General features: G+C 37.5%; 1 protein-coding gene across 1 annotated transcript in view; it reads left to right on the top strand.

Moving 5' to 3' along the window:
• Positions 1–15,843, top strand: part of UNC79 (unc-79 homolog, NALCN channel complex subunit) — a 258,705-nt gene that overhangs the window by 23,237 nt on the left and 219,625 nt on the right. The window contains 1 exon segment of the mRNA XM_079130155.1: positions 13,640–13,760. Coding sequence (XP_078986281.1) covers positions 13,640–13,760 — 121 coding nt within the window.

Raw genomic sequence — 15,843 nt, 5'->3', positions numbered from 1 at the left:
CTGGGATTACAATGCCCAGCCTGGCTTTCTCATCTCTTGTCTTAAGTAGCATCTCTCCTGCAAGGCCTTTTCGGAATACTCTATGAAAAAAGATATTCTCTAACTTTTTTTTTCCCTCTAATCTCTCCTTTATTCTTTATTTTAACCCTTTGCATATTTCTTTGTGAACTTTTAAAAAGAACTTGTCCTTTTTGTTCATTTATCATGCTTTCCCATCTGCTACATGAGCTCAGGGGCTGTGGTTATGTTATGCAGTGCTGTGTTCCCAGTGTTTGGCAGATAGTTGACTCTCAATAAACATTTGCTGATTGAGTGAAAGTACAAGGTATACATGAACTGTATGAATTTTAAAACTGCTAACAACTTCCTCATTTTCCTTATCTTTAAAAAAACTAAGGACAGGAGAATAACATCAGCACCCACCTCACAGGACTGGTGAAGCTTACTAGAGTCAAAATGGTAAAGTGCTTAGAACGGTGCTTGGCACATGGTAAACATGACAAAAATGCTGGTTGTATTTTAAGATTCTGCAAAAACAGTCCTCAAAGAGATACAGTTTTATATTTAATTGTTCCATTTTGATCAAGTTAAATAAAATGTTGTAGTATGATGGACTGAATTATTCTTTAAAATTTTTTTTTAATTTGTTCTAATTTGTTGTACACGACAGTAGAATGCATTTATACATTTTGATAGATCATACATAAATGGAGTATAATCTCTCATTTTTCTGATTATACATATTGTAGGATCACATCTGCCCTGAATTATTCTTGAATATTATGTAGTATGCCCTGAATCATAGTACATCGGGTTTTAGCTCCAAGTTGATCATGAATTGCCATTGACTTTAGTACTGTTGTGGAATGGAATATTCTTCCACAAGAGGACTGGATCCCAAATATTTTCCAGTGTTGTCCACAGTCAGATATTTGAAAATAGTGCTGGCTATGATTCCTCTTCTTATTTAAGCAATTCTGGGACATTGAACCACATTGATTGGATGGATGTTTGATAATTCCAGGTTTGTCTTCAGTATCGAACGAAGATGTAGAAACTTAAAGAATTATTTGTAGCCATCAACCTCTGTGAGTCTCTGAAATTATTTAATTCCCACCAAATTGCTCCTCAGTTCTTCAAAAATCAATGATTTTTATTTTTTGAAGGGGACATGGGGTCTTGCTAAGTTGCCCAGGCTGGCCTCCAACTCATTATCCTGCTGCCTCAGCCTCCCAAGTAGCTGGGACTTCAGGCAGGTGCTACTGTACCTGGCTTATAATTTTTTCCTCCCTTCCCTCCCCTCCCCTTCCTCCCTCCCTCCCTTCCTTCCTTCCTTTCTTCCTTCCTTCCTTTTTTTTTTTTTTTTTAATTAAAGCGAGAGCTGTAATTTATTATTTATTTTTGGTGCTAAGAATTGAATTCAGGGGTGCTTTATCACTGAGCTATTCCCAGCATTACCCTCACCCCCTTTTAAAAATTTTGAGACAGGATCTTGCTAAGTTGCTGAGGCTGGCCTCAACTCTGCTGTTCATCTGCCTCAGATTCCTGAGTTGCTGGGATTATAGGTATGTGCTGCCATGCCCGGCCAGATTTAATTTAAAATCTTGATCTGAGGAATCTTCTCAATAAACTTTAAAAATGTGCTTCTATGACATAACTTGATTGCATCAAAATAATCACCTTCCAATTAAAATAATCACTAATATCCCACAAACACTCAGCTTGAAGAAAATTCTCTGCCTTTATCACTTTCTCCATCACACCATGAAATGACTCTGACTTTCAAAATTCCCAGCTGGAGTTTTCTTGACCAATAGCACTAGAAACCAGAATAACAAGCTTCTCTTTTGATGTGCATAAATTCTCCCTGCTTACCCTGCCCCTTTTTTATTGCAATGCCCCATGGCAAATGTTGTGTGTCTATGTTCAGAATTTTTCTAATTGGTGAGTGGTTAAGTCTTACTAATTCATGTGTGAAAGCTAACTGGATGATTTTATGTGTATATGTATTTTTGAATATGCTAAAAATGTACTGTCAATCACAATTAGTTTAAGTGTTCCTCTTTGTAGGTGACATCAGAAAGTGGCTATATCACTTACATCCTCTGTGACCATGGGCAAGTTACCTAACCTCTGTAAGCTATGGCTTTCTCACTGATAATATGGGTATAACAATGCAACCATTATTTTTATGTGTACTTATATGCAGTGAACATCAGAATTCAGAGATATTATTGTGACTGTTATGACCTTCTCAAGGATGAGAATTGCGTCTTATTTATTGTTGATATATTAGCACCTCAAAGTGTCAATCAGTGTCTGATGAATAAGAATACTGATATCTTTTCCTTTACCTTTGCTGCTTGACTTGTTTTTTGCTTATTGTCTAAAATTCCCTAGAACTCCTGACATATTGCTTTGCACAAGTCAGTGCTCAAAAACTTAATTAAATAATGTATGAGGAAGTTCTTTACAAAATATAAAAGGTATACAGATTTTTAATGATGAGGATGGAGTCAGTTGCCAAAGAACCCTGGGCATTCTTTGTTGACCTTTCCTGTCTGCTGAAAGTGCCAGGTGAAGCTTGCCACCTGGACCTAAAACTGACTGCAGAATATATATGTAAGTATACAAATATTTGGAAGAGCTTAAGGAGGCAATGTGTGGCATCCGACATCCTCTGCACTGCTTTGGCTTTCTACCTGTGTGTATCCTTTCCCATCACCCTTCATTTGTATCTTTTGTGAGGTTTTGCTTTCAGTGAGAGAATGACCTTGCTTAACAGAGGAGCAACATTCTTTGATCAAGAATTTGCAAAAGCTCTGCTTCACCACTAGAACTCCCAGTGTTTAGTTTTCCCCACATCTTCATTTCTGAGTATCTTATTATTAGCTGCAATTATTTATTATTCTTAGAACTATAAAGGTGAATATAGAACATAAGTTTAGTGCTAGATGGCTGCAGTAGTCTATCTGTGTGTGTGTGTGTGTGTGTGTGTGTGTGTGTACACAAGCAGGGAGTTACACCTGATTTTACTGATGTAAGGTCACTGGTGTGTCTTACTTAACAGGTTACTCCATTTTAGGGACAGAGAGTATTGAATTGAGAAAGGAGAGGGAGAGGAACCCACATGTAATGGCTGATTCTGTACATAGTTTATTGTCTACTATGTGCCAGGCTTTGTACTAAATAGTTGATATGTGCAATATTTCAAAATCCTTATAGCAATGCAGTGAGATAGATATCCTTAACCTCATTTTATAGATTAGGAAATTGAGGCTGAGAGATACTCATTACTTTATCCACGATCTCATAGCAACTAAGTAGAAATTCACCCAAATTCAAGTGAAACCTGGGTTTTGGTTTTGGTCGTGACTCTTAATTTTCTACATTGCTTGGACTCTTGGTGCTTCCATTTTTCCATGTGTATAATAGATTTTTCTCTTTGTGTGTGAAAAGTTGTAATTGTTGGGGGAGGGCTGGGGAGGAGGGTTGACATGACTCTTGTGGTAGCTGCATTAAGTTACAGATGTATAGTGAAGAAAATGATGAAAGGCTGGGAGAAGCTGAACTGGGGCTGGAAATGGAAATACAGAAACCACAAGGCCTGAGTCCTCTGTTCTCAGGGTCTTCCTGAGGAGCCTGTTGAGTCGGGGTTAATAAAGGCTGTGAATCTGGGAGGGTATGAGAAGGAGTGCATGTGGAATTTGGAAAATACCCTTCACAAATCTCGTTTGGCTGCTGATATTAAGGAATTTATTTGTTAATTTTGGTGGATGTGATAACAGTACTATGAGTATAAGCATTTTCATTAGTCAAAGATTATGCTAAAGTATTTATAAGTGGAATAATATGATGAATAGGGTTTTCCTTAAATACTCAAACAAAAAGGAAAAATGGAAGGGGACAGGTAGTTTCCACTGAAGCTGAGTGATGGGTGCCTTCCAGGTCTTGATCAAACACAGGAAGGGAGCCTAATTCCTTCTAAATAGAATAGGGCCTATTTCAGCTGCACCAAGCCCTGTGTTTTTTCTACTTTCCCTGCTAAGTTTATTTCCACAAAGGCCCTTCACAATAATATGCCTCTAAGAAGGGTGTTTCACTCATACTTGGAGGCACATAGCTGAAATCCTGTCAGGACTGACCGACTGACTCAGAGAATGAAGAATACTTACGTGCCTCTGCCCTGACTGCTCTCTGAGCTGGTCATGGTGAGAGTGGGCACACATCCTCCCGGGATCTGAAGGCCATCCTTGGTTTCCCACAACTAGGTTCTTAGCGCGGACTTTCTGTTTGCTCTGCAGCTCTTGGAATAGATATTCATTGCTCTCATTCTATCCTTGCAGATATGACACCAGCTTCGTCCTTTCAGCCAGATCAGCTCCACACCCCAAAATGGGTAGTGGTGGAACTGGGGGGTTTGGGAGGAAAGTGATACAAGTGGTTCTTATGAAGCAAATTGTTTCTATAAGTAAGAGGAGTAGAGAAAACTTAGTGTCCTATCCATGATCCAAAATTAGCCCATGAAAGGAACATAAATTCTAAGCTATTTTGTTATACCAAAAGTCATATGACGCGTTCATTTATTCACTCAACATTTATTTAGAAGTAGAGGCAGGTAAGTATTCTTCATTCTCTGAGTTAGTCGGTCAGAACTTGTTAAATGCTGGATATGCAAAGATAAAGGAGATATTAAAGGAGATATTTCTTCTCATTCTTCTTCTTCTTCTTTTTTTTTTTTTTTTTTTTGTAACTGGGATTGAATCCAGGGGTGCTTAATGGCTGAGCCACATCCCCAGCCCTTTTTATTTTATTTTTCATTCGGGGTCTTTCCAAGTTGCTTAGGGCCTTGTTAATTTGCTGAGGTTGGCTTTGAACTTGTGATCCTTCTTCCTCAGCCTACCGAGCTACCGTGCGCCACCATGCGGGGCTAAAAGACATTTCTGATAGCCCAGTGGAGGAGACAGCCCTCGAGTTAATGGTTCTGTGGCCATAAGTGACGTGACAGAGGGAAACCTCGGGTGCTGTGAAAGTGCTGAGGAGCTCCATCTAATGTAGCTTGTGGCAGGGAGTAGTTGTAGTTGAGCTTTGAAGAATAGGAGTTGGTCGGGCAGAGAAGTATACATTCCTGTAGTAGAGAGTGTGCATAAGCCACAGATGTGTGGGAATGTTGTTGGCTGGAACTTCTGCAAGTTAGTGTGGTTGAAGGGTGGTGCACATGGAAAAGAGCAGACGAGCTTGGCAGATGAGCCTGGAGCCACTTTTTGCTGGGCATCATGTGCCAAGTTAATTGCTTGGATTCCAACAAACAGCAGATAAAGAAAATATGGATTTTAGAGAAGTCACTCTGGGTGTCATGTGGAAAAAGAATCCAAAGGGAATAAGTCTGGTTTTCACAGCAGTTAATCTAGGTAAGAAATTGTTTGAAGTTGAAGTAATTGGATAGAGAAAAGAGTAGATCCTAGAAATGATTTCTAGATAGAATCAGTAGGACTGGTAAGTAGAATCTATTAGAGACACAAACACAGTGGATAAAGACTGATGTGTGTGGTACTTAAGGAGGATGTCCAGGTCCTGCTGATCCTCTCATCAAAACAAGAACTTGAAAAGGTGTCAGGTAAAGTTGTTTACTTGAAAGATAATGATGAGTTGATATTGTAATCCAAATTTGAGAAATATGTCCACATGCTTTTTGTTTACATCTGTCATTTCTTAATGAACGGTTAGACTGAAAAGAAGATGACCTAAAAGGGGACAGTGACAGCAAAGCCTCTGAGTCTTAGACTTCATGTAGTGCTATAAGAAATCAGTAAAAAGTAAGGTGGAATTAGAACATATATTATCAAATTTACATTAATAATCAACATTTGCAAAAAATGTAGGGAAGTACTATTATTGCAAAAATTGTGGGGAAGTACTATTTTAATTTCTCAGTTGGCAAAAACAGAACAGAACAAAACAAACAAGAACCCCTGAGGCTCTGAGATATTAAATAGTTTGCCTGAGGTCACACGTAGCTGTAGGTGGGAACTCCTATTCTATCCAGGGCTCTCTGCAGGGAGTCGGGATAACTCTAGGACACGTGCTTAGTCTGTTAGGATCCAAGTCATGAAAATTGGAATCAGAATGGACAATCCGAAGACAAAAATGACCACTGCAAATGATACTACCTACAAACAGTTTTCGAATATGTAGCGAGAGAAGTGATAATTTTGGAGTTCTGTTGGAATGAGAGAAGGGAATAAATCATGAAAAGGAATTCTGCATTATTTACATGTTATACAAGTATATTTTAACAGATGTTATTTGTGTAATGCTGCTAGAATTTTAAATAATTTTTTAGAGTATTGATCGACCATAAGCTAGTTTATATTTAAACTTTCGATGTATTTCAACCACTGTGGTACTGCTGGCCATCCGCTATGTGCCTAGAATTGTGACACATTCAAAGGGAATTACATGTGAAATATAGAAAGTTCTGTCTTCAAGGGTCTTAAATGTTAAGGAACCTGGATTTGCAAACATGAAACTAATTTGGACCCATCCAATATAGCTTATAATCGGTGACATATGTATATAATGAAGTGACAAAGTAGGCTGGTACGTAGTGCTCCAGATTTGGAAAAGGGAGGTGTTGATGCGTAGAGTTGATTAGAAAGCTTCATGAATGATGTGACCTTAAGATGGCCTCGAAGAATGAGAAATGACTGGATTTCACAGCGAGGGCTAGCTTCAAGGAAATAAACTAGTTTTTAGACTAGTTTATATCTAGAAATAAATAGAACAACTAGTTTATATTGAAAAACAAATAGAAATTTAGTCTAATACTTTATTTTTTGACTACAGTGTTACTTAGTGAGATATTGAAAGCAACCTAAATGTCAAACAATACAATAAGGGAAGTATTTCTAATTGAGTATTATCAAACAAATAAAAATAAAGAATGTGGAAAGCTAGTTAAACCAGAGCCAGTTAAACCATCAGTTCTGCCACTTACTTAGGGCATATTACTTATTGTTTTTGAGCTTTGGTTTATTCAGCTTTAAACGGGAATGATAATACCACATGGAAAAGTTATTGTGAGGATTAAAAATAATGTTTATGGAGCACCTTGGAAATAATGGATACTCAATAAATGTTATTATTCATGCTTAATGAGATCTACTGTGCTGGAATGTAAATAGGTACTGTCTTTTTGAAGGGCAGTTTCTCAATTTTCCCCAAAAACTTTAAAATGAATATTTCCTATTTGACTTGGCAGTTTCATGATTGAAAATCTGTTCTATGAAAATAATTAAAGATAATATGCATATCTTTGAAAAGATATTCTTTATAGTACTGAATAGAATAGTGAAAGATAACCTCAAGTCTCATAAATAATTGGTGAAATAAATTGTGTATAGGGGCTGGGGTTGTGGCTCAGTGGTAGAGCACTTACCTGGCATGCGTGAGGCACTGGGTTCGATTCTCAGCACCACATATAGATAAATAAATAAATAAATGTCCATTAACAACTAAAAAATATTTTTAAAAATGTATAAAGGAATTTCTGATATAGAAACTAAGAAAAACAGATTCTAAAACTATACATAATTTAATCCATTTTTATAAATGTATAGTTATGCAAAGAAAATGTTAATTATGGTTTGTCTCTGAGTAGTGAGCCTTTAGGTGATTTTTATATTCTTCATTGTGCTTCCCTGAATTTTTTTTTTGCTTTGTTGATAATGAGCACAGATAAAACTTAAAAAAAATATGAATGGATCACTTTTAAGCATATTTAGTGACATAAGAAAATGTTTAAGATTTCAACAAAAAAATTCAAAGTAATTTAATCTCTGAATCTTGATTTCATGATTCCTCTCAAAGCTTCTAAGAAAACAGTGGGGCTAGGATGGGGCTAAAGTAGCAGAGGGTGGACACTAGATTTGTGTGTGCACATATAAAAATCATCACTTTCTTGGTGATGGATGAAAATAATCACTTTAGACCTCTTTTGTTGTTTCTTCATTTTCATCACAGCTTGAACAGTTGGCTTTCTTGTCTATAAAAAACAAAGTTTAATTGCTGCAAAAACAACTCTCTCTCTCTGGCCTTTTCCTTTCATTCCTATAAGGGAACTTGAGCATTCAGTCTTTGCTAGGCCTTGGGGATCTACAATAGTGAGCAAGAAACATGATTCTTGGACTTCTCTGTCCTTTTTTTTTTTTTTTTTTTGCATGAGGCAGGGATTGAACTCAGGGTAGCTTAACCACTGAACCAAATTCTCAGCCCCTTTTTCTATTTTATTTAGAAACAGGGTCATGCTGAGTTGCTTAGGGCATCACTAAGGAGCAGATGCTGGCTTTGAACTCTCGTTCCTCCTGCCTCAGCCTCCCAAGCTGCTGGGGTTACAGGTGTGTGCTACCGCACCTGGCTTCTCTCTGTCCTCTTGAAAGAGATTGTAAATAATCACCCCAATAAGTGTACAATTATAAATTGTGCTAACTACTGCAGAAACAAAACACAAAGAACAAAAAAACCAAGCAGGGTATTATATCAGAGAAAAAAGGGGCTTCGGAGCCAGGTGTCAATTCAGACAAGAAGTCAACAAAGACCTTCCTGAGGAAGCAACATGTAAAGTCAGACAAAATGTGGAGGGACAAGCACTCTAGGCAGAGTCATGAGTATGTATCAAGGTTTTCAGGTGAAAAGCAGTTATGTGTATTTAAAAAAAAAAAAAATTGGGCAAGAGTCACTGAGTCTAGTTCTTGAGATGCAGCACCAGATTGGTGGGAATGGAACCTTGTATGATATGGGACCGGTTTTGGATTTTGCCCTGACGGCAGTGGGCAGCCACTGAAGGATTTTAAGCAGAAAGTTATGTGAAACATTTTATAATTTAAAAGATTTCTGTGACTGTTCTAAGGAGAAGAAATTGGAAAGAGGCAAGAGAGAATGCAAAAGAAGAGTTTGGAGGCTTTGGGTGTGGGCAGGTGATGGTGCCAAGCAATGACAGCAAAGATGAAGAACAGAAGACAGTTTGGAGGTGTGTTTTAGGATGGCATGGCAGGGAGTTTGGTGGAGGAACAGAGGAAACGTAAGGCTGGCTTTCAGAATACTTCATGTGAGTGACTTGTAGATTATCAAATGATGGAGATGGTTTCTTTTTGGAGGGAAGAGAGGATTCAGTGGTGGACATGTTTACTTTGAGATATGTATAAGATCACTAGGTGGAGAAACTGAGTACATGTGCATGTGGATGTATATATATATGTACATATATATGTATGTATTATACACTTATGATTATCATCATTTAAAAATATTTTTAGTTATAGATGGACATACTACCTTTATTTTATTTATTTTTATGCGGTGCTGAGGATTGAATCCAGTGCCTCACACATGCTAGGCAGGCACTCTACCACTGAGCTACAACCACAGCCCTTGATTATCATTATTGTTGCTATTTGTAGAGCATTTGGCCTAGAGGTAGTACTGACAACCATATGGATGGATGGGTTTGGCCATGGAAAGGACATTCAGAGAGAAGGACAGAGAGTCCAGGGTTGAGTCCTGATGAATTCTGACATCTGAACTTCAAGAGGAGAAGATGGCAAAACACTTTGAGAGGGATGTATTAGGGATGTGTTCCAGAGGAGGAAGCTCAGGAATGTGATGTCAGGGGAGCCAAGGGGAGATATTTCAAGAAGGAGGGACTGACTGGAATGTGCTGAAAGGGCTATTGATGTGATGGAGGACTAAGAAGGACCCCCTGGACTTGGAGATCTGGAGGCACTAAATGTTTACTGCGAAAATAGACTCAGTGCAGTGGTGGAAGCAGAAGCCAGATTGGAGAGACTGGGAAAAAGGAAGAGAAGTGAAGAGATGAGGATGTGTGCTGGGGGCAATGGGAAGGGAAGGGGAGGGGTTTCTTTTGTTTTTACCTTTGATAGGGGATATTCTATGGTTTACTTAAATGCTGATGGCAATGATTTAGTAAAGTGACTTATATTGTAATAAAGAGATTTATATTGTAGAAGGAATGGCTGATGGATGGAGAGCTCATGGAGAGCTGATGGATTGGTGTTTGATACGAAAAGGAAAGAAAGAGATGATGTAAGGTGTTTTTTGACACCTCTGTATGTCAAGTATTACTATATACCATGCTAAGTGATTTGTATACTATTCACAATAGCCCTATGAAGTTGATATGATTATCCCCATTTTACAGAGGAGGAAACTGAGGTTAATTGGAGATAAAGTCAAGGTCTTAATTCAGAACTTTTGATTTCAGAGCTCATACTCTTAACTCTTATAGGATTTCCTCTGTGATGGTCAGTTAGTTTGCTGTTGCAGCCGTAAAAGTATCATTTAAACTGAAATATATTCTCTCACTGTCCTGGAGACGTGCTGTCCAAGATCAAGGTGTTGGTAGGTTTGGTTTCTCCTGAGGCCCCTCTCCTTGGCTCGCAGATAGTCACCTTCTTCTTGTCCTCACTTGACCTTTCCTCTGTGCTTCTGCACTCCCTGGGCCTCCTGTGTGTCCTAATCTTTTCTTACAAGAACACCAGGCAGACTGAATTAGGGCACACCACTGTAACGGCTTCATTTTAACTTAGTCACTTCTTTAAAGGCCTTATCTCCAAATACAGTCACATTTTCAGGTTAGGGTTTCGGCATATGAATTTTCAGGGAACATAATTCATCATAACACTTCTTAAAGTGTAAGGAAAGGGGCGGCCCTGGGGAGTCCGGAAGAGTATGTAACTCTAATTAAAGAGAGTGGAAGTTTGCTAGAGAGATGTAGCCTTAGAATCTGTTGAGGTTGGAGATCATTTGCATATACCTATCCTGCCCACCCGAGTCTCTGTAGCATAATTAGTGTATGTGTGAAGAACGAGAACTCTGTGCTCTGAGAAGGCTGCTAGGTGCACACAAGGCTCTATTAACCAGACAAATGACCGACTACCTTTTGTGTGCAAGGTTAAAATGCAAATGAGTTTTACTCACATCCTCAGCAAAATTACAAGTTACTGTATACCAAGGACCTTTCTGAATGTTCTCAAATAGTTCAAAATGGGAAGACTGAATCTCTAACTGTGTTCACTAATACACAAATTAACTGGAACATTTTTTCCAATGTGTTCTATTAGCTGTCTTTTGTAGTTACTGTTTTATTCTTTCTCTCCTCTCTTCTTTCTTCCTTTCCCGCACCTTCATTCATCAATAATTTATTGAGTACCTAATAGGTGTCTGGCACTAAGGTTAAAGAGTCCACAATCCACTGTACTTTTATGTAGATATATGTACATAAACACTGCACACATACACATATATACACACATATATATCTAAGTGACAAGTGTTTTATTTAAGTGTTAGTGAATCCTATGAATATATTGACTACCTACTAAGTGCCAGGCAGTGTGTTAGGCTTGGGATCTAGGCCTGAGTGATATAGTTGCTACCTTCAAGAAATTTTACAACCTGGTATAGAAAGGAAACAGAAAAGTGAAAAAAGATAATACCATGTGAGTTTGTAGGATATTAAAAGATCTCAAAGAAGACAGTGACTCTGGTTTGCTTTCTTATACATGTTTGAATACCCATTGGAAGGAGCTGTTCCTGCATTTTAATAAAAGGAACTATAAAAAGGACATTCACTTCCACAAACATTTTTGAGTGCTTGCATTTGTTGTAGAGTGGTGACAGTTGTAGCTTGAATTATGAGCAATCATTGAGTTGGGGGATCTCTGACTTTTCTCATCTTTCAAGCTCATTGTTTACACCTTCCTATCAACTCCTTTTCAGGTGGTGGAATAATTAATGTATACCTGAAACACTCTACAGAAGCCTGCTAAATATTAATGCTTGAGAAAAGCCGCAGTAACAAAGCATTATTGTGATAGTGGGTGAGCAGAGAGCGTATGCTGGCTTAGCTTACATATTGGATACTTGGAACTTAGAACTGTGTGTTAACGTGGGGTTCCTTGTACTGTGATTTTAAAAACTATGATGAACAGCAGATTGAAAGTACTGAGAAGATGTTTTGCAGATTATGAAACTGATATATTTTTGAGTATCACCTACTTGTACCTTACCTCAGGAAAAGAAGTTGTTTACAACCAAACACTTATGGGATTAATTAAGACAATGGACATAAATGTGTTGCTTTCTTTGGAGCTGATATGCTATTCAAACTCAAAATATTATTGTCTGCAGTTTCAACATTTCTCTGGGAGAACACTAACCATATTATAGAAATAGTTCAGGAAGTAGAAGGGAGAAAAATCTGATGAATGGTATATGTGTATTAGGTTCAATGATTAACCTAATACTGCTGAAAATTGCTTTGATGTCATGCAATGAACATTGACTCTGCATGTTGACTTCATTTCACATTTGTATTCTAGATAGCACCTTAGTGGAAAGAGCACTGAACTGGAAACCAGGAAAGTTAAGAGATAGTCTAGCTCTGCCATTTCCCCCTTGTGTGTCTCATTTCCCTGTCTTTAAAATGAAGTGGTTGTGGGAAACGGCCTCTGAGGTCCTCCTAGTTCTGATATTTTGTTGTTCCGTAATTCTATACCCCCTGCCTATCAAAAGCATTTTGACTTTCTTTAAGTTGCTTAAGACAGCATTTCAGTTAGAATGCATCCAGCTTATTTCCATGGGCTATTGGGAACAGCGAGGCCTTGCTTCTCCAGGACTTGATGTATCTTCTGTTAACCGCTGACAGTGAGCCATACCACCTAAAAGGCTCCCTTGGTAGCCTTAAAGATTGAAAGGACAAATGAACAGTATTGAGAACTCTGTGAAGAGGAGACCAGAGAGACGTTGATCATCATGGCTCCTTGGAATTTGCAAAGAGGAATGACTAGAACTGGGCCATTCACTACAGCCAGGTCAAAGGTCAGGTCAGGAATGTGGACAATGCTGGTGACTCCAGGTAGGTCTAGGAGGGTAAAAAAAAAAATCTATTTAGTCCCTCCTGAATCTTGAGAAGATCTGGGCAGCCAAGCTCAGAAAGCTATTAGGAAGTCTCCTAATTTGTGAAATTCTTTGGAAGAAAAGTATGACATTTCTTTTTTATATCTTTATTATACACAATCATTATATTCTTAATACTCACCAAACAGATCTACTCTTAACATTAACTAAACTTGCTTTCATGGTCACTTATTGAATTAAAAAGACTGATTTCAATTGATGCCATTATGTAATGGACTCCCTATTTTTTTAAAAGGATTTTTGGAGTGTTGCTGAAAGACCTTCAAGTTTTCTCCTTCAATTTCAGTTAAGCAATATTAAATATAATTCTCTTGTGACAGAGATTTATATCTATTATTATTTTTCTAATAATCTAATTTGGGGGAAATTAGAAGCTGACTAGTATTGCTTTTCTTAGTGATTAAATAGAGGAATGGATAATTTGTGAATAGGATATTAAATTAGGTAACTAAAATAATTTTGTGTGCTGAATACAATAAGAAATTAAATCTTTTGTAATTGTTCTAGCATGGAATTTCAGTAAAATTCACAAATATGTCCCATAAAATGCTGATTAAATTAATAACTATGCCTAATACATATTACAAGATGATTCTTCTTCTTTTTTTTTTTTTTTTTTTTTTTTTTTTTCACTTTTATCTAGTTGCTTCCAAGATCCGGTACTTGCAGGAATATCATAACCGGGTTCTTCACAACATTTATCCTGTACCATCAGGAACAGATATTGCAAACACCCTGAAATACTTTTCTCAGACCTTGTTAAGGTAAGCCTTAAAATAGCCTCTACTTTGAGAGAATTATTACATAGTACTGCTGAATTTATTGGGACCTAAATTTCTATTAAACTGAAAGTTTTGAAGGACATTAGATTTTCTAGCGCTCTGCCAGAAGAGTCTGGATGCCGGTTCTCTGGGTGTATATAGCAGATCAGATAGATCCCAGGCCTAACTGGAAAAATGGGTTGCATGGCTATTGCCTGCTTTCCTCAGTTGAATGACTTGTCAAGAGATAGATAAATGATAAAGGTTCTAGCTTTGGCACTAAGACAGTGTGGGATTAAAAGGAACGCTTATATGCTTAAAATCAAGAATAGGGAACACTTTTGGTCTAAAAATTAGAAGCATGTAGCACTTCAGGCTTATCACAAGTGTTTCCTCCTTCCCAATATTATCTAACATATGTTAATAACAGTTATTTTTAAATCTGTGTAACACTTCAAAAATTTAACTTTACTATGGATCACAGAATTCTGTGGAGTTCAAGGAAACAAAAACATAGGAGCTCTTTTTGTACTTTTACTGCAAGGTTGAACCCAAGGGGCCTTTTGACTTTACACTTCTCATTAGAACAAGTGGACACAGGTGATTTCTCAAGCAAAGACTGAGTTGTTTTGGGGAAGTAACATCAAAGAATTCAGAACACCCCATTTCCCAATTAAATTCCAAGGCTTGGTTGCTTCCATCACCATGGTCTTCTCCCTTCAAACTGATTTTCAAAACACTTAACTTGATTTGCTACTATCTTGTCTCTTCTAGCTATAAAACAGAAACTTCTAGCAGAACTTTTGTAAGTTACTTGGAAAAGAACACAAATGGAATGATTGTAGTGGCACTGGAGTTTCCAGTGGTCTACGGCTTTGCTGTGGGCAGACAGGTTGTGTAGAAAGAAACTGCATGAGATCAAGTCAGCCACTAGTCTTCTGCAGCTCCTGTTTCTCTGCTCTCTTTTTTCTTTGGAGTATCTTTTCATCTTTAGAACCCTTAGTATTGCTGTCCTAGATTTAAGGGATTCTGTTCATCAAGTGCATAGATGTCAGATTTGCATAGTAAGTTTAGGACCCTGTTATAGGATATTTCCTGTCTTTTCAAATTGTAGCATATAATTAGCCCTGTTTTCATAGTAATAATCAGATAAATTTAAGAATCAAGGCATCTGATTCTATTTTTTTGAATTCTTTTTGTCTTCGATATTGGGGTCCTGAATGGGAAATACTTTTTGTTTATCACAAATTCAGAAAGTCTCGAAGTGAGAGACACTTCACATAGGAAGCATCATGAATTCCATTTGCAAGGAAACTGTGTATCCTAGTCAGCACTCGAGAGCTTATTGCTTAGGTCTTAGTAATTGTGCCAAAAAGTTAAGAAATTTAGTATACTGAAGTCATGTTTGCAAGACATGAAAATTTCATTTTCTTGAGCAATCATTGGAATATGATCATAGGTGGTAGCATTTCAGGGTGAAGCTGGTTGAAGTGGCTTGATAGAGATTCTGTGCAATTGAAATGAGTTCATTTTCAAAGAAAGACAGCATCAATAACTACTCCTAATGGCATTAATAGCAAAAGCTATCATTATCATATTGTATTATAATAGTAATTATATGTCTTAAGCACTACTTTATGCACATTAAATGTATCATCCGATTCATAATGAGATAAGTGAATTGTTATACCCATTTTGTAGATAATGAAACTAAGGTAGAGTGGTTAGATAAGTTCCTCAAAGTTATTTATCTAATATGTGTTAGAAACAGGATTTGACATTGGTGTTCCTCATCCACAGCCCCAACTCTCAACAGTTTGGCCATACTGCTTCTTCTTAGTGCCACTCTTTAATTATAGTATTGGGACATCTCTTTTAGTAAAAACTTGGTTTGGCTTTTGGGAATACCAGAATCCATTACAAGTGCATGGAATATTTTGGCTCTCATTGAGATAAGAAAGGGTGAACTGAGCACAAAGTTTTGCCATCTTTCTCGAAGTTGAAGAGTTGTATCTGAGGCAATGTGGCTAATGTTTCAGTTCTCACATGCTTCATTTCTACCTTCCACTGATTCTTCCTGGAGGTT

The sequence above is a fragment of the Sciurus vulgaris genome (genome assembly GCF_902686455.1).
Source record: "Sciurus vulgaris genome assembly, chromosome: 2".
Lineage (NCBI taxonomy): Eukaryota > Metazoa > Chordata > Mammalia > Rodentia > Sciuridae > Sciurus > Sciurus vulgaris.
The sequence above is the reverse complement of the archived record's forward strand: the minus strand, read 5'-3'. Positions and strand labels throughout refer to the sequence as shown.